At 43.6% G+C, this 17,185-nt stretch overlaps 1 protein-coding gene across 2 annotated transcripts in view; it reads right to left on the reverse strand.

Moving 5' to 3' along the window:
• The window catches only part of LOC109876984 (cAMP-specific 3',5'-cyclic phosphodiesterase 4D-like), a 58,816-nt gene that overhangs the window by 10,403 nt on the left and 31,228 nt on the right, over window positions 1-17,185 (reverse strand). For both annotated transcript variants that reach the window (XM_020469312.2, XM_020469317.2), the window contains exon 6: window positions 7,598-7,710. In XM_020469312.2, the coding sequence (XP_020324901.1) occupies window positions 7,598-7,710 (113 nt within the window). The remainder of the gene's footprint in view (window positions 1-7,597; window positions 7,711-17,185) is intronic.

Consider the following 17,185-nt stretch of genomic DNA (forward strand, 5'->3'; position numbering starts at 1 on the left):
CAGCTACAGCACAGAAAAACAGGCGAGAAAGACCACCAGCAAAAGCAGCTCAATACAGCAAGAGCACAGAGTCCATGAATAAGAGGAGCTTTGAGGTGTACAGCAGGTCCATCCACTGAACACAGTCCGTCATATCTGCTCCGTTCCTCCCTATTGGGAAAGCAATAGTCCAGGATCCTGACTGGGGCACTGCACTCTGGGGTAGCAGGGGACAGAGTGTAGGTGCCCGGGGCTCTGATGAGAGCATCCTCTCTCTCTCTCTCTCACACACACACACACACACACACACACACACACACACACACACACACACACACACACACACACACACACACACACACACACACACACACACACACACACACACACACACACACACACACACACACACACACACACACACACACACACACACACACACACAGCTGGGGTGTGTGAATAATAGATGAAGTGAGAGGAGGATGCTTGGATGCTGCTGGTGCTCGTGGAGCGAGAAGGTCTCCTGTCAATGGTTTGTAAATAAGGCTGCTTCTGCCTGTCTATCACACACACGGCTGCTGCCCTCATCCACACACACAGCCTATCAGGGAGCGGAAAGGGAAAACAGTGAGCTCATCACCACAGCTAATTGGCTGGACAGGAGCAGAGTGAGCTCATCCTTCTGTGTAATTGGTTGAGGTCGAGGTTGGAAGTTAGTCCTCTGAGGAGCTTTTTTCCCCATATTTAAAAGAAAATCGTGCAGTACAGCGGGATGGGGACATACTGTTTGCTTGTGCTGTGTGTGTGTCATCTAGCTGAGGTAATCTGTGAGACATTTGCTGGAAGCGGAGATTGTCTCATCTTGGTCATGCAATATTCACACTGAAAATAATTCAGGCAAATTTCCTGGGAGAAAACCACACGTTTAAATCCTGTTAAACTTTCACAAGTCATGAGCATCACTGGACTGTCTGGAACAGTTAGTACAGCATAGAGAATAGTGTATGCCACTTCACTAAGGGTCATACCTGAAGCTGGATTCCATTTGTTTGACTATGAGACCATGGCTTTGTCCTTTGGTCAAAAGAAGTGCACTATATAGGGAATATGGTCCCATTTGGGACACAACCCATGGTCCAGAGTTGTATGGCGAGCTTTCTCTGAACTGGGGATGGGTACAGCACCACTGTATGTGTACATCTGAAGCAGTTTGGATGGAGTATGGATGGATGGTAGTCAGAACACATTCAAATCATTAACAGAGGAAAAGTGAGCAGGATATAGTTTTGCTTAAATTAACATGCCACCTCAAAGTATTTAGAATGGCAAACTAGACTGGTGGGGAAGACTTAGACTAGTACACTATTAGTTTCCTACCTAAAACAATGAAGTAAAGCTTTGGAACAACCAAAATAGCCTCAGTAGATGTTAGACAGACAGAGCCACTATATCAGTGTGAGGGTACTGTCGTGTCTCAGATTACTTTACACCTTGTGTCCCCAAAGGTGCCCAGAATGGAATGTGGGTAGTTTCAGCTGCTGGAACAGATGAGACTGCTGGTCACCCATTGAGAGAGATATAGCGCCTCTGCCTGGGTCCAAGAGACTAAGAACAGGCCGTCACAGGCCCACAAAACACCCACGCACGTACAAATGCGTGTGCACACACATGCGCACACACACACACACACACGGTCAGCTAGCTAGCCGATATGCTATTGATAGCTCAGCGAAGAGGTGTGAACACACACCTTTGGGTAGAAATCACACCATGTTTAGCTGAGACTTGTATGTAATTTGAAGTGGGACCCAAAATAGGAATTCCCTATGGAATACAGACCCAATCAAATGGATCTCATATCTAGAGCTATTGTTTGTTTTCTCACTTTTTTGTGTGCATGTAAAAGCTAACAACATGTACAACAAACACACACACAGTTTACACATGATTCCACATAATGACATATGTCCATTATTAATACAACATGCCCTTTGCTATCAATAACCAATATGTCTTTCTACAATCTCAGGGTAGATCAGGGACAATAATGACATGTGAGTCTGACATAATCAAATAGGTGGCTGAAAAAGACAAGGTGCACCCTAGAAATAGACAGCGATTTCAGACGTTTGAAAAGGTGATGAGAACATTGATACAGTATATGCCTTTTTCGTGGGGCTTGGAGTCAGAGTGCACTCCTTAAACCACTGCGCCATGGCAGTTCACAATGCTCTAGCAAGCCGTGAGAATACGATGAACATTTTGTTTTAAGTCTTCCCAAAACTATAGCTCGGGGTATGCTGTCACTGTAAATAACAATTTGTTCTTAATTGACTTGCCTATTTAAATAGAGGTTAAATTAAATAAATAAATAAAAAGCCCTAACCTTAACCCTTAACCCTGGATGGTTCCGACCTTGAATATGTGGACATCTATAAGTACCTAGGTGTCTGGCTAGACTGTAAACTCTCCTTCCAGACTCATATCAAACATCTCCAATCGAAAATCATATCGAGTCGGCTTTCTATTCCGCAACAAAGCCTCCTTCACTCACGCCGCCAAACTTACCCTAGTAAAACTGACTATCCTACCAATCCTCGACTTCGGCGATGTCATCTACAAAATTGCTTCCAACACTCTACTCAGCAAACTGGATGCAGTTTATCACAGTGCCATCCGTTTTGTCACTAAAGCACCTTATACCACCCACCACTGCGACTTGTATGCTCTAGTCGGCTGGCCCTCGCTACATATTCGTCGACAGACCCACTGGCTCCAGGTCATCTACAAGTCCATGCAAGGTAAAGCTCCGCCTTATCTCAGTTCACTGGTCACGATGGCAACACCCATCCGTAGCACGCGCTCCAGCAGGTGTATCTCACTGATCATCCCTAAAGCCAACACCTCATTTGGCCGCCTTTCGTTCCAGTTCTCTGCTGCCTGTGACTGGAACGAATTGCAAAAATCGCTGAAGTTGGAGACTTTTATCTCCCTCACCAACTTCAAACATCTGCTATCTGAGCAGTTAACCGATCGCTGCAGCTGTACATAGTCTATCGGTAAATAGCCCACCCATTTTTACCTACCTCATCCCCATAATATCTCTACCTGTACATGACCATCTGATCATTTATCACTCCAGTGTTATTAATCTGCAAAATTGTAAATATTCGCCAACTCCTCATGCCTTTTGCACACAATGTATATAGACTCCCACTTTTCTTTCTACTGTGTTATTGACTTGTTAATTGTTTACTCCATGTGTAACTCTGTGATGTCTGTTCACACTGCTATGCTTTATCTTGGCCAGGTCGCAGTTGCAAATGAGAACTTGTTCTCAACTAGCCTACCTGGTTAAATAAAGGTGAAATAAAAAAATACAAAAAATGCAAAAATAAACACCTCAGAATGAATGCCTAAACTGTTAAGCTTTGAGTTGTATCTATTTTAACCTTGTAACAACTAGTTCAACTACATGTAGTTCACTTCTCCCCAACACTGCCAGTGAATGAAACATAGAATTAGGAATTAGAATAATAGAATGGACTTTAACCTTCTTTTAATGGGACAAATGTCAGCCATTTTGGTCAGGGAGTTGGTCAACCATGGTTTGCCAGTGCTGTGATAAGATATTGTGTAAAATAATGTATTTGAAGAAATGATCAGCAAATGTACACTACCGTTCAAAAGTTTGGGGTCACTTAGAAATGTCCTTGTTTTTGAAAGAAAAGCAAATTTTTTGTCCATTAAAATAACATAAAATGTATCAGAAATACAGTGTAGACCTTGTTAATGTTGTAAATGAGTATTGTAGCTGGAAACGGCAGATTTTTTATGGAATATCTACATAGGCGTTCAGAGGCCCATTATCAGCAACCATCACTCTTGCTTTCCAATGGCACATTGTGTTAGCTAATCAAAGTTTATCATTTTAAAAGGCTAATTGATCAGTCTCAACATCACCAGTCTCAACGACACCAGTCTCAACGTCAACAGTGAAGAGGCGACACCGGGATGCTGGCCTTCAAGGCAGAGTTCCTCTGTTCAGTGTTCTTTTGCCCATCTTAATATTTTATTTTTATTGGCCAGTCTGAGATATGGCTTTTTCTTTGCAACTCTGCCTAGAAGGCCAGCATCCCGGACTCTCCTCTTCACTGTTGATGTTGAGACTGGTGTTTTGTGGGTACTATTTAATGAAGCTGCCAGTTAAGGACTTGTGAGGAGTCTGTTTCTCAAACTAGACACTCAGTTGTGCACCGGGGCCTCCCACTCCTATTTCTATTCTGGTTATAGACGGTTTGCTCTGTTTTGTGAAGGGAGTAGTACACAGCGTTGTACTAGATCTTCAGTTTCTTGGCAATTTCTCGCATGGAATAGCCTTAATTTCTCAGAACAAGAATAGACTGATGAGTTTCAGAAGAAAAGTCTTTGTTTCTGGCCATTTTGAGCCTGTAATCAAACCCACAAATGCTGATGCTCCAGATACACAACTAGTCCTAAGAAGGCCTGTTTTATTGCTTCTTTAATCAGAACAACAGTTTTCAGCTGTGCTAACATAATTGCAAAAGGGTTTTCTAATGATCAATTAGCCTTTTAAAATGATAAACTTGGATTAGCTAACACAACGTGCCATTGAAACACAGGAGTAATGGTTGCTGATAATGGGCCTCTGTACACCTATGTAGATATTCCATAAAAAATCTGCCGTTTCCAGCAACAAGTTATTTACAACATTAACAATATCTACACTGTATTTCTGATAAATTTTATGTTATTTTAATGGACAAAAAATTTGCTTTTCTTTCAAAAACAAGGACATTTCTAAGTGACCCCAAATTTTGAACAGTGGTGTATGTTTGTTAGCTAGCTAACCAGTTTTAAAGGAATATTCTATACATTTTTCTAATTAACTGCCAATATGCCAACATTCCATTCAAACAATGCAGTCAATCCACAGACATACACTGGCTCAGATCAGTTGATGATAGACAAGTTGGAAATGCAACAAGTACTGATATTGTATCATATAATAGTACTAATAGTACTAATAGTACTAACCAATAGTACAGCTTTCCAAGGATACAACAATTTTGTATCCTTGGAAAGTTACATATATTTTAGGGGCTATATATACAGAAAATGTGTATAAAACCTGTGTATTTCTAATTATATGACAAGATTTTGGGTTGGTAATAATTCTGTTATACAATTTCTTATATATTACATGCCTTACTTTTATTTTCCTTCATAAGTAAAATCTGGATTATGCTTCTTGCCATTCATTCCAATTAGAATAGTTTGGATTTCCCCCTGACCAATATGCCCACCATTTTGATCCCCGTTTAGAACTCTGAGCGTTTATGACATAGCCTCTCTAGTAATTTCATTAATAGGTTGCACATCCATCACCTCGTGAACCTTCTCAAGTCGCACTCTACCGGCTGTGCAATAGTGATGCCCTAAAGTCGTGAAAAGCCCATTCATTCTGGAAGGAGGCTAACAACTGTTGTTCTAAATTATACTATGGTGCCTGGAAATACGATGACATTGCTAAACTGGTCAAATATTTAGTAGGACACAACTTTTCCTGCATTATCATGTCGTCAAATTTACTTTAGACAGATGGCAATGTTGTCTTTAGCTAGGAAAGATAATCAAAAATAGCTAGAAATGCTAACATTAGCTATCTAAAATCTTGTGTCCTCCGCTCAATCTTAGCTAACTAGCGAAGGTTATACTGCGTCTAAAGTCAATCTGCCGACATCAAAATGATACAAGGTTTTCCTACTAATTATTTTCCTCCTATAGAACGGTACTGTATTTCCAAGCCGTTGTAATACACTTTTGATTAAATCGTCATGACGATGCATCGAGTAGAATGCTCAGTTGGGCATCAGTCCAAAACAAACATTCTCTATGGAATGACATCACTCCTGTGTAAAAATAACTGTGATGTCACCATTGCATACAGTACATGCAATTACACCAGCTAGCTCTTATGAACCCCCAGCCTGTACTCCAAGTTCTACTTAAGTCCTTTATAATGCACACGATGCAACCTGCTAACCCTTTATAGCCATACTGAGTGTACAAAACATTAGGAACATGTTCCTAATATTGAGCAGCATCCCTTTTTGTCTTCAGAACAGCTTCAATTCGTCAGGACCTGGACTCTACAAGGTGTCAAAAGCGTTTCACAGGCATGCTTGCTGACTCCAATGCTTCCCACAGTGTCAAGTTGGCTGGATGTCCATTGGGTGGTGGACCATTCTTGATACACACCACGGGAAACTGTTGAGCGTGAAAAACTCAGCAGCGTTGATGTTCTTGACACATTTAAACCAGTGCACCTGGCACCTAGTACCATACTCTGTTCAAAGGCACTTAAATCTTTTGTCTTGCCCATTTACCCACTGAATGGAACACACACACAATCCATGCCTCAACTGTCGCAAGGCTTAAAAATCCTTCTTTAACCTGTCTCCTCCCCTTCATCTGCACTGATTGAAGTGGATTTAACAGGTGACATCAATAAGGGATCATAGCTTTCACCTGGATTCACCTGGTCAGTCTATGTCATGGAAAGATTGTTCTTAATGTTTTGTACACTCTGTGTATCACCGGAGGGTGGGGGCACCTTAATTGGGGAGGATGTGCTCATAGTAATGACTGGAACAGAGTTCATGGAATGGTATCAAAACACATCAAACACCTTGTTTCCATGTGTTTGATACCATTATATTCACTCCATTCCAGCCATCATTATAAGCCTTCCTGTGCAGAGTATAGCACAATATACGAATAGCACAAAATAACACAAATATATATGACTGATACTGCTATTCTGGTATCCAATACTACTGTTCTGTATTTACGGAATGAAATACTTCATTTTGATGTTATAGTCATGAAATGCCATGTTGTAGGTTGATGGTTGTGTGTGTGTATTGGAGCACCATTACTGTGTGCTGGAGTGAGACGGCAAGCCAACCAGGCCTGTGTGTGTTGCTATGGAAACCAGGGATAGCTGTGTGCGACAATGCTACAGAGTGACAATGCTACAGAGTAGAGCCTGTGCATGCGTGCGTGCGTCCGTCTGTCTGTGGCTGTACTGCCATCTGGTAGTGTTACCAGATCTGTGTCTGACTGTGTCCCATCCATTTGTCTATCTGCCTGCCCCTCCTGTATCTCATGCCCATCCCCCTATTGTGACATCACAGAGTGTGACATCAGCAGGCAGGCAGGCAGTCTCTCAGCAGAGCCCAGAGCTGATCAGCATGCAGCACGTCAAGGCCTTGCTGGAGAGCTGAGCTGAGCATGCTCCCTGCACACCTCCCTCCCTGCATGACAATGCTAGATACAGTTACAGATACTGATACAAAAGAGATGTATGAATTAATACCAATATTAGTACAGATACAACTGTTGGAGAAGAGGCACGAAGAGGCCAGAGAAAGAGAGAGAAAATAGTTATTGTTGTTGTTGTTCCAACCATGTGGGAAGCCAACAATCTCAATTGCAAATGACAATTGGTCATCCAATTACTCACCTGTTTTAAACAAAAACGAAATAAAATAAAACTAAATATGACACATAAGTGAAAGGTTCTTGTCGTTACCTTGTTGGAGGCCATCTCGCCAACTGAGTGTCTGGTCTGCAGGGTCTCCAGCTGGTCCAGGCACCAGTCCAGCTCCTCCAACGTCTCGGTGGCCAGTTTCTGGTAGGCCTCCTCTGGGGGGACGAGACAGGGGGGCAGGGGGTCAGTACAGGGGCGCTTCAGGGGCCTAGCGCAGGCTGCTGGCCCGGGGTCTGCCTCCCCACACACAGCGATGCTGAGATGCCCCGAGTGGACGCATGGGTGACTCTTCATACTGGTGCAGAGGAGCCAGTAGGAGAGTGAGAGAGGCCAAGTCACAAGGCTGATTTCCACCCCAAGACAGACACCCTGATAGGGAGAGACCAGAGGGGCCTAGAGTCCTGAATCCTATCCCAGAGACCAACACCCTGAACCAGGTTGTTCAAAGCCAGAGACCCCCCTTCCCCCCCCTGTGTCCAAAGGTCCTACTGTCCAAACCTTTGGAGGAATGACAGGGGCGTATAGTCCTGGAACCGTGAGAGACGGGGAACGAACATGGTCAACCAGAGCGGAGTGTAGCACATGGGGATGTGTGAAACATACTCCTCAGCCTGAAGTGTCCCCACTTGCGCCAGTGAATGGCTAGCTTTTCATGTGGTGCTGACTGGTAAGACGCTTCAGGAGGGCGGTCACGTGTGCTAGCAAGGCACAGGTCCTGAGTTCACGCCAGATATGGGCTGAATCAGGAGGAAGGTGGTACTCGCTAAGCAAGCAGCGTGACGTCCTTTACATGAGCATCCAGCGTTACAGAGCAGGAAGGCTGTTGAGTGTGCCTCAGTTAAAATCACAGCTGAGACAGGGAATATGGAGGGTGGCCTTTAGGTTCAGATCTGATACATTAAACAATAAAACAGAGACATACACACGCATACATACACACAAATGCAAAACAACACAGAACCCCAGTCTCTCAATGATGTGTGTGTCTGAGATTCAGTATACAGTCCATAGAAGATATATAATTCCAGTCATGGAGCAGGATGAAGAGCAGTTTAATTAGCAGGCCCATGTCTGCACAGAGGAGGGATGAAGGGATGAGGGATGGAGGAGGAGGGGCAGTAGGTCCAGACGCTGTCCAAAGCACAATCTCACACCCAGCAGGTTTTCATCTCCAGGCAGGAACAATGGGGAGCACACTGTAGCATGCCTGGCCGGCTTGCTGGGGGGTGCGCGCTTACCGCACACACCACACACACACGCGCGCGCCAGATGGAGAGCTAAACGTAACACATCACTCTGCCTTCTCAGCCTCCCTGGAGCATAAAAGCTACACGTCAACGTTATCCAGAGACAAAAGTGCTTATAATCCAATGGGTGTGTGTTTTGTCTGGGCTCCGTCCTATAGATGCTGTGTGTGTAGCCTCCCTGGTATCCAGACGGCAGATCGATGCTCTTCCTCAGAGCTTGTACCTAAAGCCTGAGAGGACTGCACTGTGGATAGGGGAGGGCCGCACTGAAAGCCTGGCCTGGAGTATGGGGCAGTAGATCTGGAGCTCAATGTGTGTATCCATTCTACAGAGAGGGAGGGGTGATGTACAGATAAGGAGAGAGACAGAGAAAAAGAGATGTACCATGCAGTATGTGCCTGAGTCAGATGTCTGACAGTGAACTAGAAGCTTTTTCAAAAGGAACAGTCTAAATAATACGGGTGAAGACAGACAGTTTCAAACAATGTCATGGTTGAGGTGTCAGAAGTCTATTCTAACCCCTTTCAAACCTGAAATAACAGTGTATCAAATCATTTTCATTCCTATTGTAGTCCATATTCCCTATTTCCACTGCAAATTTATGCAAATCATACATGAATAAAATGTGTCACGTCAAAAGCCAATTAATATGAATATTGTCTAAATTAGGATTGGGGAGAACTTTTAAGGCAATGGGATATGGTTAGGGTTGCTAAGGCAGGATCTATTACTGGAGACTGTCTAAGTTTCCTAGTAAACTACCAGATTTGATGTAATTTATCAAAATACATCTAGCAGCCCTTTAGGGTATTTCAGATTATCACGTGTCTGTAATTATCTCTGGCCTTATCATATGTAAAATATATGAAATAGTTAACTAAGATGACAAAAAAAGTAGAATGACAAAGCTGTAAAACATTATAAAGTAACATTGGCGTTTAATAACGGTTTCGTCATGAAATATCCTTAAAAAAAAAAAATGTACACACTTGTTTTTTTTTTACTATGTCAATATGTATTTGCTGTCAATGTTTTGGCGTCAAACTGGTGGCAGTTGTGAAAAAAGTCAATAGTTGTCAATAGTTGAAAACAATGCCATTGTTGATTATATGCTTTTTTCATTAATTTGGCTATTTTCTCTTGAATCATAAGGTCTATCCATTAGAAACTCATAGACAAAATGGACACAGATATAAATAATGAATACTATATATGAATGAATACATTTTAATAAGTTATTCGAGTATAAATCACCAAAATGACTGAAGACTCCGGTAACTTTGGTAAATTACCAGTAGCTTTGCAACCCTAGATATGTTGCTTTACACCATGTGGAAACTAAAGCATACCGAGAGAGCAATCAGCTGTGGATTAAGAAACACACATACTGTAGGCACTGGAGTGTGTCTGATTATGAACTAATGTACAGTAATACAGCTGGCGCAAAGTAAAGAACATTCAAATCAAATCACATTTTATTTGTCACATGCTTCGTAGGCAACAGGTGTGAAATGCTTACTTACGGGTCCAACAAAGGGTCCAACAATGCAGAGTTAAAGATAAAATAAAGTTAAGGTAAAATAACATTTAAAAATATGAAATAATGACACAAGGAATACATACACAGTGAATAATAAATACAAATAACAAGTAAAAATAGCATGGCTATATACAGGAAGTATTGACGTACGGTAGCAGAGAGAACAGCCCGTAGCTTGGGTGGCTGTAGTCTTTGACAGTTTTTTTGGGCCTTCCTCTGACACCGCCTGGTATAGAGGTCCTGGATGGCAGGGAGCTCGGCCTCAGTGATGTACTGGGTCATACACACCTACCCTCTGTAGTGCCTTGCAGTCGGATGCCGAGAAGTTGCCATACCAGCGGGGATGCAGCCAGTCAAGATGCTCTCGATGGTGCAGCTGTAGAACTTTTTGAGGATGAGGGTCCATGCCAAATCTTTTCAGCCTCCAGAGGCGGAAGAGGCGTTGTCGTGCCGTCTTTACGACTGTGGTGGTGTGTTTGGACCATGATAGATCCTTAGTGATGTGGATACCGAGGAACTTGAAGCTCTCGACCTGCTCCACTACAGCCCCGTCGATGTAAATTGGGGCGTGCTCAGCCCTCTGTTTCCTGTAGTCCACGATCAGCTCCTTGGTCTTACTGATACTGAGAGAGAGGTTGTTGTCCTGGCAACACACTGCTAAGTCTCTGACCTCCCCCTGCAGGCTGTCTCATTGCCGTCGGTGATCAGACCTACCACCACCAGGCCTACCACCGTTGTGTCGTCGGCAGACTTTGTGGGTGAACAGGGCCTGAGGGGCCCTGTGTTGAGGGTCAGTGTGGCGCATGTGTTGTTGCTTACCCTCACCACCTGGAGTAGGCCCGGCACTTAACCCTCACCATAGGGCACTATGGTGTTGCATGCTGAGCTGTAGTCAATGATCAGCATTTTCATGTAGGTATTCAAATCAAATCAAATCAAATTTATTTATATAGCCCTTCGTACATCAGCTGATATCTCAAAGTGCTGTACAGAAACCCAGCCTAAAACCCCAAACAGCAAGCAATGCATTCATTTTGTCAAGGTGGGAAAAGGCAGTGTGGAGGGCAATGGAGTGTGTGTGCGTATGTGTGTGCCACATGTACAGTAATATTCCCAACATAACTCACAACCCTCACAAACATCGGCATTGCATTACTTTTTCCTCTTTGCCCCCTCCCTCACCCTCTCTTTTACATTTCTCTGCCTCTCCTCCTCCTCCTCCTCATCCTTTTCCTTTCCCCCCCTCTCCCTCTGTGTATCATTCTTCCTCTCCCTCTCTCGATATCCCTCTCTCATTATCTCTCTCCCTTTCTGATTTGGTATCAGTGGGTGGGGTGCCACTCTCTCTGACAGGGACTGCACTGACGTCAATGACATTCTTCTCATGCCTAGTGCGACATCAGACACCAGTGCACGAGAGACTACTCTGCTGCACAGATGGCAGGCTGCTGCCAAACCCTGGACCGGAGCAGATAGGAACACTGGAGCTGGAAGTGGGAGAAGGGTAATGCTGTACATACCGCCATCAGGGACATGTTGCTGTTCTAAACTAATGTATGTTGTCATTGCTTTGGAAATCATAATTATCATAACCATCATCATCATTGTGTTTGGTTTGATTCCATTATATCTGATGTCCAATCTTAAAGATATAAAACTAGAAGGAAACTCTTCGAGAGATACACCGGGCGGCAGGTAGCCTAGTGGTTAGCGACGGGCCTAGTAACTGAAAGGTCATCAGTTGGAATCCCAGAGTCGACAAGGTGAAACATCTGTTTATGTGCCCTTGAGCAAGGCACTTAACCCTCCCAGGGTTGCCATTGATAATGGCAGACCAAGGCTGTGACCCCACTCGCAGAGGGTGTCTCAGGGAGAGTTGAGATATGCTAAAAAATGATATTATTATTACATGGCAATACTTTGTCCCTTATACTATGTTGTTCTTCTATAACTACTATGATAACAACAATGCAATTATCCAGGATGCAGTCTGTCCCTATTAAGTGAAGCACATCAGATCACAATGAATAAAATGTCAACTGTTTTTACTCCCTCACCACCTAGTCTGGATCACAGCAGGTGGCTTACTACTAGACCAGCACTATTGTCTCTCAGAGCTCAGAGTTCATAAACCTACATCACTCCTCATTGGTCTATTCTGCTCATCAGTCTATTCTTAGCCCGCTCTAAAATTAGCCATCTTCAAACACCAACCAATCGATGGATGTCTGATAAACTAAGAGATAGAGATGGAAGGGATGGGGACAAATGTGGAAGAGACCAGCCTAAATGTCATGTGGGACTCATGGCAGGGCTCGTCTAATGCCCCACTGGCCTCTCTATGTCCCATTTAGACTGTTATAAATCACCTCCTTATTGTCTGTCTCAACAGGATGGCACTGCCTGGCCAGCACAGACCTCTGCATGAATTACAAGTAGTCAATACACTCAAACAATCAAGCTGATGACTCAAGGTCTCTTTTATAGCCCATAATGGATGCACTCTGATCAGATCTAAATATAGTGCAATGTCATCAATTCATCATACACTGTGTTCTACGCATGTTCCAGGGTAGATAGGAGAGTGTTGTGTGAGACAATGGGACATACTATCAGAGTATGGGACCTATTGACAGAGTATGGGACCTACAACATGACCTATTAACAGAGTATGGGACCAACTACATGACCTACTAACAGAGCATGGGACCTACTACATGACCTACTACCAGAGTATGGGACCTACTACACGACCTACCTCCAGAGTATGGGTCCTACTACATGACCTACTACCAGAGTATGGGTCCAACTACATGATCTACTACCAGAGTATGGTACCTACTAACAGAGTATGGGCCCTACTACCAGAGTATGGTTCCTACTACAGGATCTACTAACAGAGTATGGGACCTACTAACAGAGCATGGGACCTACTACCAGAGTATGGTTCCTACTACAGGACCTACTAACAGAGTATGGGACCTACTACAAGATCTACTACCAGAGAATGGGACTTACTGCCAGAGTATGGGACCACCTACAATACCTACTAACAGAGTATGGGACCTACTAACAGAGTATGGGACCTACTAACATAGTATGGGACCTACTATCAGAGTATGGGACCTACTACATGACCTACTACCAGAGTATGGGACCTACTACCAGAGTATGGGACCTACTACATGACCGATTACCAGAGTATGGGACATACTACAGGACCTACTAACAGAGTATGGGGCCTACTACATGACCTACTACCAGAGTATGGGACCTACTACACAACCTACTAACAGAGTATGGGACCTACTACATGACCTACTACCAGAGTATTGTTCCTACTACATGGCCTATTACCAGAGTATGGGACCTACTACCAGAGTATGGGACCTACTACAGGACCTACTACCAGAGTATGGGTCCTACTACATGACCTACTACCAGAGTATTGTTCCTACTACATGACCTATTACCACAGTATGGGACCTACTAACAGAGTATGCTTCCTACTACATAACCTACTAACAGAGCATGGGACCTACTACCAGAGTATGGTTCCTACTACAGGACCTACTAACAGAGTATGGGACCTACTACAATATCTACTACCAGAGAATGGGACCTACTACCAGAGTATGGGACCTACTACAATACCTACTAACAGAGTATGGGACCTACTAACAGAGCATGGGACCTACTACCAGAGTATGGTTCCTACTACAGGACCTACTAACAGAGTATGGGACCTACTACAAGATCTACTACCAGAGAATGGGACCTACTACCAGAGTATGGGACCTACTACAATACCTACTAACAGAGTATGGGACCTACTAACAGAGTATGGGACCTACTAACAGAGTATGTGAATAACTAACAGAGTATGGGACCTACTAACAGAGTATGGGACCTACTACCAGAGTATGGGACCTACTAACAGAGTATGGGACCTACTAACAGAGTATGGGAACTACTAGCAGAGTATGGGAATAACTAACAGAGTATGGGACCTACTAACAGAGTATGGGACCTACTAACAGAGTATGGGACCTACTATCAGAGTATGGGTCCTACTACCAGAGTATGGGAATAACTAACAAGAGTATGGGACCTACTAACAGAGTATGGGACCTACTAACAGAGTATGGGAATAACTAACAGAGTATGGGACCTACTAACAGAGTATGGGACCTACTAACAGAGTATGGGAATAACTAACAAGAGTATGGGACCTACTAACAGAGTATGGGACCTACTATCAGAGTATGGGTCCTACTACCAGAGTATGGGTCCTACTACCAGAGTATGGGACCTACTACCAGAGTATGGTTCCTACTACAGGACCTACTCACAGAGTATGGGACCTACTACAATATCTACTACCAGAGAATGGGACCTACTACCAGAGTATGGGACCTACTACAATACCTACTAACAGAGTATGGGACCTACTAACAGAGCATGGGACCTACTACCAGAGTATGAGACATACTACAGGACCTACTATCAGAGTATGGGACCTACTACAGGACCTACTACCAGAGTATGGGTCCTACTACATGACCTACTACCAGAGTATTGTTCCTACTACATGACCTATTACCAGAGTATGGGACCTACTAACAGAGCATGGGACCTACTACCAGAGTATGGTTCCTACTACAGGACCTACTAACAGAGTATGGGACCTACTACAATATCTACTACCAGAGAATGGGACCTACTACCAGAGTATGGGACCTACTACAATACCTACTAACAGAGTATGGGACCTACTAACAGAGTATGGGACCTACTAACAGAGTATGTGAATAACTAACAGAGTATGGGACCTACTAACAGAGTATGGGACCTACTAACAGAGTATGGGACCTACTAGCAGAGTATGGGTCCTACTACCAGAGTATAGGAATAACTAACAAGAGTATGGGACCTACTAACAGAGTATGGGACCTACTAACAGAGTATGTGAATAACTAACAGAGTATGGGACCTACTAACAGAGTATGGGACCTACTAACAGAGTATGGGACCTACTAACAAAGTATGGGACCTACTAACAGAGTATGGGACCTACTAGCAGAGTATGGGAATAACTAACAGAGTATGGGACCTACTAACAGAGTATGGGACCTACTAACAGAGTATGGGACCTACTATCAGAGTATGGGTCCTACTACCAGAGTATGGGAATAACTAACAAGAGTATGGGACCTACTAACAGAGTATGGGACCTACTAACAGAGTATGGGAATAACTAACAGAGTATGGGACCTACTAACAGAGTATGGGACCTACTAACAGAGTATGGGAATAACTAACAAGAGTATGGGACCTACTAACAGAGTATGGGACCTACTATCAGAGTATGGGTCCTACTACCAGAGTATGGGTCCTACTACCAGAGTATGGGACCTACTAACAGAGTATGGGAATAACTAACAGAGTATGGGACCTACTAACAGAGTATGGGAACTACTAGCAGAGTATGGGAATAACTAACAGAGTATGGGACCTACTAACAGAGTATGGGACCTACTAACAGAGTATGGGACCTACTATCAGAGTATGGGTCCTACTACCAGAGTATGGGAATAACTAACAAGAGTATGGGACCTACTAACAGAGTATGGGACCTACTAACAGAGTATGGGAATAACTAACAGAGTATGGGACCTACTAACAGATTATGGGACCTACTAACAGAGTATGGGAATAACTAACAAGAGTATGGGACCTACTAACAGAGTATGGGACCTACTATCAGAGTATGGGTCCTACTACCAGAGTATGGGTCCTACTACCAGAGTATGGGACCTACTACCAGAGTATGGTTCCTACTACAGGACCTACTCACAGAGTATGGGACCTACTACAATATCTACTACCAGAGAATGGGACCTACTACCAGAGTATGGGACCTACTACAATACCTACTAACAGAGTATGGGACCTACTAACAGAGCATGGGACCTACTACCAGAGTATGAGACATACTACAGGACCTACTATCAGAGTATGGGACCTACTACAGGACCTACTACCAGAGTATGGGTCCTACTACATGACCTACTACCAGAGTATTGTTCCTACTACATGACCTATTACCAGAGTATGGGACCTACTAACAGAGCATGGGACCTACTACCAGAGTATGGTTCCTACTACAGGACCTACTAACAGAGTATGGGACCTACTACAATATCTACTACCAGAGAATGGGACCTACTACCAGAGTATGGGACCTACTACAATACCTACTAACAGAGTATGGGACCTACTAACAGAGTATGGGACCTACTAACAGAGTATGTGAATAACTAACAGAGTATGGGACCTACTAACAGAGTATGGGACCTACTAACAGAGTATGGGACCTACTAGCAGAGTATGGGAATAACTAACAGAGTATGGGACCTACTAACAGAGTATGGGACCTACTAACAGAGTATGGGACCTACTATCAGAGTATGGGTCCTACTACCAGAGTATAGGAATAACTAACAAGAGTATGGGACCTACTAACAGAGTATGGGACCTACTAACAGAGTATGTGAATAACTAACAGAGTATGGGACCTACTAACAGAGTATGGGACCTACTAACAGAGTATGGGACCTACTAACAAAGTATGGGACCTACTAACAGAGTATGGGACCTACTAGCAGAGTATGGGAATAACTAACAGAGTATGGGACCTACTAACAGAGTATGGGACCTACTAACAGAGTATGGGACCTACTATCAGAGTATGGGTCCTACTACCAGAGTATGGGAATAACTAACAAGAGTATGGGACCTACTAACAGAGTATGGGACCTACTAACAGAGTATGGGAATAAC

The sequence above is a fragment of the Oncorhynchus kisutch genome, linkage group LG3, assembly GCF_002021735.2.
Source record: "Oncorhynchus kisutch isolate 150728-3 linkage group LG3, Okis_V2, whole genome shotgun sequence".
Taxonomy (NCBI): domain Eukaryota; kingdom Metazoa; phylum Chordata; class Actinopteri; order Salmoniformes; family Salmonidae; genus Oncorhynchus; species Oncorhynchus kisutch.